Source organism: Notolepis coatsorum, assembly GCF_963971535.1.
Source record: "Notolepis coatsorum genome assembly, chromosome: 6".
In the NCBI taxonomy this organism is placed as follows: Eukaryota; Metazoa; Chordata; class Actinopteri; order Aulopiformes; family Paralepididae; genus Notolepis; species Notolepis coatsorum.
The window spans coordinates 10,018,696-10,027,483 of NC_140170.1; the positions used below are offsets into that span (position 1 = coordinate 10,018,696).

At 47.7% G+C, this 8,788-nt stretch overlaps 1 protein-coding gene across 1 annotated transcript; it reads right to left on the reverse strand.

Moving 5' to 3' along the window:
* Positions 1–372: 372 nt before the first annotated feature.
* Positions 373–8,117, reverse strand: LOC311231092 (myogenesis-regulating glycosidase-like; the record flags this gene model as incomplete). Its single annotated transcript, XM_084317576.1, has 3 exons — positions 373–1,617; positions 2,119–2,933; positions 7,545–8,117. 3 exons carry the CDS (start codon positions 8,115–8,117, stop codon positions 1,200–1,202), a joined length of 1,806 nt encoding a protein of 601 aa, XP_084173702.1. The 3' UTR covers positions 373–1,199.
* Between the last annotated feature and the right edge of the window lie 671 nt (positions 8,118–8,788).

Consider the following 8,788-nt stretch of genomic DNA (forward strand, 5'->3'; position numbering starts at 1 on the left):
ATGTGGTCCAGTTATGTTGCTCTGATTAAAGGTTAAGTTAAAGTGGTGTGTGGTCCAGTTATGCTGCTCTGATTAAAGGTTAAGTTAAAGTGGTGTGTGGTCCAGTTATGCTGCTCTGATTAAAGGTTATGTTAAAGTGGTACGTGGCTCAGTTCTCATTACGTCCTCTTGAAGTTGTCAGGTTTCAAACTTGAAAGTACTCAAGTCTCGAGTCCCCAGTGTTTCGAGGCCAAGTCCGAGTCGCCAAAGAAGAGCCAGAGTCGAGTCCGAGTCGAGTGCGAGTCATCAAGGTTGAGTCCACTCCTCTCTCGCAGTCAAAGAGCTGACGTACAAATAAAGAAAGGTCTACATTAAACATAAATGACACAGCGGTCACCGTTTCAAAGGGAGTTTATTTACTTTGTGACACAATAGCCAAACAAATGCACTAGCCATCGATATCTTACACCAAATGATTAGGGCCTATTACAAAAAGAAAATACAAAAATAAATAACTGCATTTTATTGATCAATTAACACAAGTCCGAGTCCTCGTCTGCACCTTCCGAGTCCGAATGCAGTCCGAATGTTCGAGTCCAAGTCCAAGTCAGAGTCATCGGTGCTCCAGTCCAAGTCGAGTCGCGAGTCCTGAAAATCAGTCCAGGACTGGACTCGAGTCCTCACTGCAACACTGGTACAAGTACCTCACAATTGTACTCAAGTACAGTGCTCGAGTACAAATACTTTGTTACTTTCCATCACTGGTTCTTACTCAAACAGAATGTTGATTGCTCTCGTCTCATCTTATCTCACAAGCAGACGGGAACACAGGCAATCCAGAGCCGTCCTGCTTTCCTCCCTCTCTCTCTCTCTCTCTCTCTCTCTCTCTCTCTCTCTCTCTCTCTCTCTCTCTCTCTCTCTCTCTCTCTCTCTCTCTCTCTCTCTCTCTCTGCTAAACCCTCTCTCTCTCCCTCTCTCTGCTAAACCCTCTCTCTGTCTCTCCCTCTCTCTCCCTCTCTCTGCTAAACCCTCTCTCTCTGCTAAACCCTCTCTCTCTCGCTCTCACTCCCTCTCTCTCTCTGTCTCTCTCTCTCTCTCCCTCTCTCTGCTAAACCCTCTCTCTCTCTCTCTCTCTCTCTCTGCTAAACCCTCTCTCTCTGCTAAACCCTCTCTCTCTCTCTCTCTCTCTCCCTCTCTCTGCTAAACCCTCTCTCTCTCTGCTAAACCCAGATGAAGTAAGCGATCTCGTCCAGGTCCACAGGGTAGTCCGTGAGGTGCAGCGGCTCCTTGATGTCGAACCTCTCGTTCTTGTAGCTCCTCCAGCGGCCCGCGGGCAGGTAGATGTCGCGCTCCTGCTTCCCGGCCTCCAGCACCGGCGCCACCATGAGGTCGTCGCCGATCAGGAACTGCGAGTCGATCTTGTAGGCCGTCTCATCGCCCGGGGCGATCCACCACAGGGGCCGGATGATGGGGTCGCCCGTGGTCAGCACCTCGCTGGCCAGCTCCAGCACCCGGGGCGCCACCAGGCTCTCGTGGAGGGCGGTGTACTTGCGGGCGATCTGCACCACCTCGTCGTCGTACTCCCAGGGGGGCACGGAGAACTGCATGGAGGGCATGAAGGCCGACAGCTCCAGCCACCTGGAGGGAGAGAGTGGTCAGTTGTTACTACTATACCTCCACGTCCTAAATCCAACTCATTAAAACGGTCATTTATCTATAGATCAATAGCTATAGCTGGAACAACCTGCCTATAGTAACCTTCATATACCACCCACAGTCAATTGTGTTTTAAAATTAATCTTCAATTATATTTTTAAAGTATAGCTTAGTTAGATGTATTTATATATTTGTGTTTCTGCCTCGAGCATGTTTTGTATTGGCCCCGTTATGCTTTTTCTATGCATTTCCTTTTCATATTTTATAATTTTCTAGTTTCTTTTAGTCTATTCCTTTGTTTTGTTTTATCTTTTATTCATATTCTTTGCCTAGTTATACACGGATGAATTTCTGTTTTATTGTGTGTTATATGAACTGTTTGACGACTGTGTGTTTTTATGTGTGGACCCCAGGGAGACGATAGCTTAGTTGCTAACGGCACTAACTAACTAACGGGGCTCCTTAATAAAACACCACAGATACCTGATGTAGAGCTCGCGGTCGGGCAGCACGCGGTGCCCGTACGTGCGGTTCAGGTAGGCGTTGCCCCCGATCATGTCGGGCAGGATGAACTGGTAGCCCAGGATGCTGATGGTCAGCACGGTGGGGATCAGGGACTTCAGGCCCATCTCGTAGCCCCACACGGAGTCGCGGTCGATGGGCCGGAAGAAGCACGAGATGTTCTGCGACTGGTAGCCGCTGCTCAGCTCGGCGCGGTCGTTGTACGGCAGCGCCATCTCCGTGTAGCGCCGCGTGTAGAAGCTGGGGTCGCGGATGGGCGTGCGGGTGCTGAACTTCCACGGCAGGTAGTTGGTCTCGCCGGCGTCGAACTTGAACGACGACACGCCGTACTTGGAGCGCAGCGAGCGCAGGTGCGACGAGAACCAGTCGCGGGTGTCCGGGTTGGTGAAGTCCAGGATGCCGCCGACGCCGTTCCACCAGCGCACCAGCGCCGGCAGCTTGCCCGTGGGCTCGCGCACCAGCAGGCCCTTCTCCACGCAGCCGTGGAAGTTCTCCGAGTCGTAGTTGACGAACGGGTGGATCCACAGGGACACGGGGCAGCCGCCGTCGGCGTTGAGCTTCTGGAACATGGCCGTGGCGTTGGAGAACTTCAACGGGTCGAACTGGAACTCGCCGTAGTGGCTGGTGTAGCGGTCGTCCAGCTGCAGTTGGCTGCAGTTGAAGCCGTGCTTGCGGATGTTGGCGGCGTACGCCAGCAGCTTCTCCTGGTCGATGTCGGTCTTGTGCAGCGCCCAGGTGGACCATATGGGGTGGCGGAACATGGCCTTGGCGGGCACCTGGGTGAAGGAATGAATGAAGTTTATTTTTCGGTCTTTGTTTACAGACAAATCAAACACAACCGTGTGGACTTACAAAAGGAATTAAAAAAAAATATATATATATCACAAATTTACATTTACATTTAGTCATTTAGCTGACGCTTTTATCCAAAGCGACTTACGACAAGTCATCAGGAAGTTTCAAGTTCAAGTTTCAAGTTTCTTTAATAGTTGTCATACAGAAGTACAGAATACTTTTATACAAAATGCTTCTTACTGTTACGCTCCAGAGACTGTGCTAGACAAGATAAGTATGAAATAAAATAGTATAGCATGTAAATTAGAAGTAAAAATAGAGGTCACAGTGTTCAGTATAGACATATGTACAATGTTCGATGCAGACTAGAAGTAACTGAGTTACCATACAATATACAATATACTATGCAATGTACTAATATACAATACTATATAGTGCAAAGCAGAAATGGGATGAGGAAGGGCACAACTCTATCAGCTGAGTAACAATGTTCATCAAAGTGTTGCGTGCTACAGTGTAGGTTAGTTTATTAGGACAAGCTCTGTCCCCTCGTTGAGAAACCTGCCCACCGTTCCCCACCCAGTCCATGGCTGACAGATCCAGTGAGAGAACAAAGACAGGTCCTGAGAGCAGCTGAAAGGAAGTATAGAAAGTCACGCCTCACTGCTGACATCGACACATATCACAACCTCTTGTTAACATTCTCCAAAACCATTACTAATGCCAAAGCTTCTTTCTTTCACCATAGGATCGAGGCCTCTGCCAAGAATCTTCGCAAACTGCATGCTACCATGTCCTCCCTCCTCACTCCCCCCCCACCCCCCCCTCCCTCATCTTTCTCTGCCGAAGACTTTGCGATCTTCTTTGAGGAAAAAGTGGAGAACATCCGCAGCTCCTTCTCCCAACCCCCACCCATTCCAAATGCTGAATCGAGAACCTCATCCTTCACTCTGTCATCTTTCTCTCCCATTACAGAAGCTGAGACCCTGACACTGGTAACGTCGAACCGTCCGACTACATGCCAGCTGGACCGGCTACCTTCCCCACTCCTCCAGACCATAGCACCAGACATCCTCCCATTCCTAACTGCAACCATCAACTCCTCACTCAACTCGGGGGTGGTCCCCACCTCCCTAAAACAAGCCAGAGTCACGCCCCTCATAAAAAAACCATCCCTGAACCCTACCGTCATAGGCAACTACCGTCCTGTCTCTCTTCTCTCCTTCCTTTCTAAAACACTTGAACGTGCTGTATCCAACCAACTTACTGCTTATCTCTTACAGAATGACCTCCTAGACCCTAATCAGTCAGGCTTCAGGACTGGTCACTCCACAGAGACAGCCCTCATTGCGGTCACAGAGGCACTTCACTTAGCAAAAGCGAAAGGCCTCTCCTCTGTCCTGATTCTCCTAGATCTATCTGCAGCCTTCGACACAGTCAACCACCAGATCCTCCTCGCGGCCCTTGCAGGAATGGGAGTGGCTGGCTCTGCGCTGACATGGTTGTCATCATACCTCAATGACCGCTCCTACCAAGTGTCATGGAGAGGGACCCTGTCGGCCACCCGCCCCCTGCGGACGGGTGTCCCCCAGGGATCGGTTTTAGGACCCCTTCTCTTCTCCCTCTACACTAAATCACTGGGTAACATTATCACGTCTCATGGCTTCTCCTACCACTGTTATGCCGACGATACTCAACTCTTCCTCTCCTTCCCTCCCTTAGATATCCACGTCTCTGAGCGGATCTCGGCCTGTCTGTCCGACATCTCCGCCTGGATGACGACCAACCACCTCAAACTGAACCTAAGCAAAACAGAATTGCTCCACCTGCCGGCCAAATCCTCCCCTCTGACCGACCTTTCCATCACAGTCGAGAATGCAGCTGTGACCGCGTCCCCGACCGCCAAGAACCTTGGTGTTGTCCTCGACGACCAGTTGAACTTCTCTGCTCACATCGCAGCGACAACCAGAACCTGCCGATTCCTCCTAAGCAACGTCAGAAGGATCCGCCCCTTCCTGACAAAAGAAGCCACCCAACTCCTCGTCCAATCAACAGTCATCTCCCGCCTCGACTACTGCAACGCACTGCTCGCTGGCCTCCCGGCCATTGCCACTAAGCCTCTTCAACTCATTCAGAACGCAGCGGCCCGCCTGATCTCAAACCTACCGAAGTCGGCCCATGTCACCCCACTTCTTAGGGACCTGCACTGGCTCCCCATTGCTGCACGAATCCGCTTCAAGGCCCTCGACCTAGCATACCGTGCGGCAAAGGGAACTGCTCCCGCCTACCTCCGGTCAATGGTCTCTAACTACACACCCTCAAGACCCCTACGCTCTGCATCTTCTGGCCGCCTCAGACCTACTCCTATCCAAGCTCCGGGAGGGTCATCAAAGAGAAGTCGCCTATTCTCAGTCCTTGCCCCACAATGGTGGAATGAACTACCCACCCCAGTTAGGACAGCCGAAACACGTCCAATCTTTCGGCGTCGACTAAAGACGCACTTCTTCAACCATTATCTGAATTAATAAAAAAAAAAAAAAAACCCTAACTAACCATACTGTCATGCACTTGTCCTAATAAACTAACCTACACTGTAGCACTCAACACTGTTTGATGAACATTGTTACTCAGCTGATAGAGTTGTATCCTTCCTGATGGCTTGTCGTACAGAACTTGTAAGTCGCTTTGGATAAAAGCGTCAGCTAAATGACTAAATGTAAATGTAAATGTAAGTGCATGACAATAAGGTTAGTTAGGGTTAGATATATATATATATATATATATTTTTTTTTTTTTTTATTAATAATAATGTGAATATGTACAATGTGAATATGTACAATGTACATATTCAAAGTAAGCACAAAATCCCAAATCAACGACCGAAAAAAAGGAATAGGCCAAAGCACGTGCTTATTTTTGCCTATCCTTTACACATTCTTAAAAAGTAATATATTTTAATATAAGAAAGAAAAACTTAAAATATGCTGCAAGATATACTTTTTTGAAAGAAGAAAAACAAATGTTTGATGTTTTACTCAAAACTGTACTCCTGAATTATTTTATCCTTCAGGGCCTTTTTTAAATCTCCCCTGAGAGGTACACAACTTCAACCCGTCACTAAGACTATTCCACAATTTAACTCCCAAAATGTAAACACATCTAGCTTTTACATGAGTTCTTACCTTTTTATATGTTTTAAGAATAGACAACCCTCTTAAATTATACTTTCCTTCTCTTGGTTGAAAGAGACTGTTAAAGTTAGAGGTTATATGTAGGATTGCAAGTAACTGTCTAACTGTACACAACTGTTTCCACTGACTGTACATAACTGTTTCCACTAGAGGGCGCTATAGGCGGAGCCGCTAATGCTACCGCCAGGTGGAGGGTATTTAAGGAGATGTCTCCTCCCCCTCTATCTCTTCCCCATCTATGTGCTGCTGTACTATGAACCAATGTAAATAATAAACCACGCCGATTAACTCTTTCAATGCCACGCCTGGTTTTCCGTTTTACCGCTTGAATGCCACCATCGGCGCCAATGTTAACGTTAATATCGCCTAATCTATGTTTTAAATTATGGCTATGTGTCTAATCTGCCCATCGCATTATCAAAGACTATTTTCCAGTCAGTGCTGTGAAGACGGATTGTTTTTTTATCGCGTCATTTCCATTTCAGAGCAGTTAGAAAAGCCCCCGTTTTGATATAAAAAACAGCTCATTCTGGAGCATTCTATGAAAATCGTCTTTTAGTGGAATATTCCACAACGTTGATATTCGTCGGCCTTTCTATGAATCGTTTTCAAATAAACGCTAGATGATCAATATTATACGTGCACGCAAGCACATTACGGCCGCGCACTGATAATCGCTCCGTTGATTACCTCACAGAGTTTTACAGTGAAACCGAAAGAAGACATTTCACAAAACAGCTTATAACTTCATCAAACTTACTCCGATTATCCTACCACTGATAACATAGAGTCCTTACCTGACATCAGATGGTATCCAACTGGTATATTCCAATTCCTGATCACCATTCGAAAAAATCGATAGGTGTATGGATCCAACGCGACACAGTAGATCTCTATGATCCGCAGGGATCTGAGGCTCCAGAATGAACTCTGGTAACCCCGGCTGGATCAGTGAACTGGAAAATGTGGAGTACCGGATTTTTTTCCCCATTCATTTTCATTGAGTCCATTCCAAAATCACTTATGTCATCTGGGAGACGACAGGGGGCGCTTTTTTCCACAGTGATCGTCGGCGCCCCTCAGCTATACTCGGGTAGGCTCGGGTGATGCAATAATTTTTCAGATCGCAAAAAAAAAAAAAAAAAAATCAGAGAAATCTCGTGAGTGGCTAGCAACCACCTATAAAAAAACACGAGAAATCTCGTGAGTGGCACTGAAAGAGTTAAGGGCTCAAGGTAGAAACCATGCCTCATGTTTATATTATTGTCGCCCCATAGCCAATTCTGTCAACAGAGACATTGAATACAAACTGGTAGGTTTTTACTCTTAGCACGAAAAATTATTTCCACATGTTTTATGTATACACCATATCTACACATTTTAATGGTAATAAAACGTCACCTTGTAGGGCTTGTTGAAGTACCGGCGCACCATGTACTTGTGGATGGAGGCCGTGTCCAGACCCACGCACACCCGGTAGCTGAGCTCCGCGCAGGGCTCCTCTCCCGGGTTGGGCTTGAAGGGGCTGTCGTCGTAGCGCGCCTGGAAGTACATGGTCCTCTCCGTGTCGTTCCAGCCCAGGTGGAAGGGCACGGAGCTGTTGATCTTGATGGCCGTGGCGTTGGAGGAGAGCCAGTAGCTCTCCAGGATGCCCCCGAACTCGTTCCGGTTGGAGTAGACGTCGCTGGTGACAAAGGGCTTGGGCGCCTGCTGGCCCGAGAGGGCGATGGGCCAGTGCTGGATGGCGGACACCGCGCCGCCGTACCAGTGGGCGAACTTGTAGGTCATGGCGTGCATCACCGGGATGCCCGGCGCCAGCTCCTCCCAGCGCACGCGGTAGCACTGCACGGTGTCTTTGGGGCGCACCGTCTCGATGAAGAAGTTGAGCTTCCTGTCGGTGGTCCGTCCGCAGCTCAGGAGCTCCCCGTCTTTAGAGCAAGAGTCCAGATCCAAGGTCCCCGACCTGCCAAACATCAAGAACCATTACTATTAGGGATGTCCGATATTATATTAAAATGTAATATCGGAAATTATCGGTATAGTTCTATTTTTTTTACAGTTATTTAACCTTCATCTACCCAGGCGAGCAAGTAAGAACAAATTCTTATTTTAATTATTGTCAAAAGTATGCATAATGTTGTGTTAATTCCACGACAAGAGATATGTAATGTTAATTGCCTGAAATTATTCAGTTTTTTTGGGGGGGGGGGGGCCCTGCATATATTGGTATCGGTTGATATCGGTATCGGAAATTAAGAGTTGGAGATTATCGGTTTATCGGATATCGGTAAAAAAGCCAATATCGAACATCCCTAATTACTATGTTAAAAGGTGCTGTCAGTGATGTTTTTGTTCTACATGTTAGAATAAGTGTTAAGTAGCTCTACATTCTGACAGCTATCACTGATATATAGTGTCTGGTCAGTAACATGGGTCTCCCAGTCCCTCCACTCTGCAGTAAACAGCCATCACTGATATAGAGTGTCTGGTCAGTAACATGGGTCTCCCAGTCCCTCCACTCTGCAGTAAACAGCCATCACTGATATAGAGTGTCTGGTCAGTAACATGGGTCTCCCAGTCCCTCCACTCTGCAGTAAACAGCCATCACTGATATAGAGTGTCTGGTCAGTAACATGGGTCTCCCA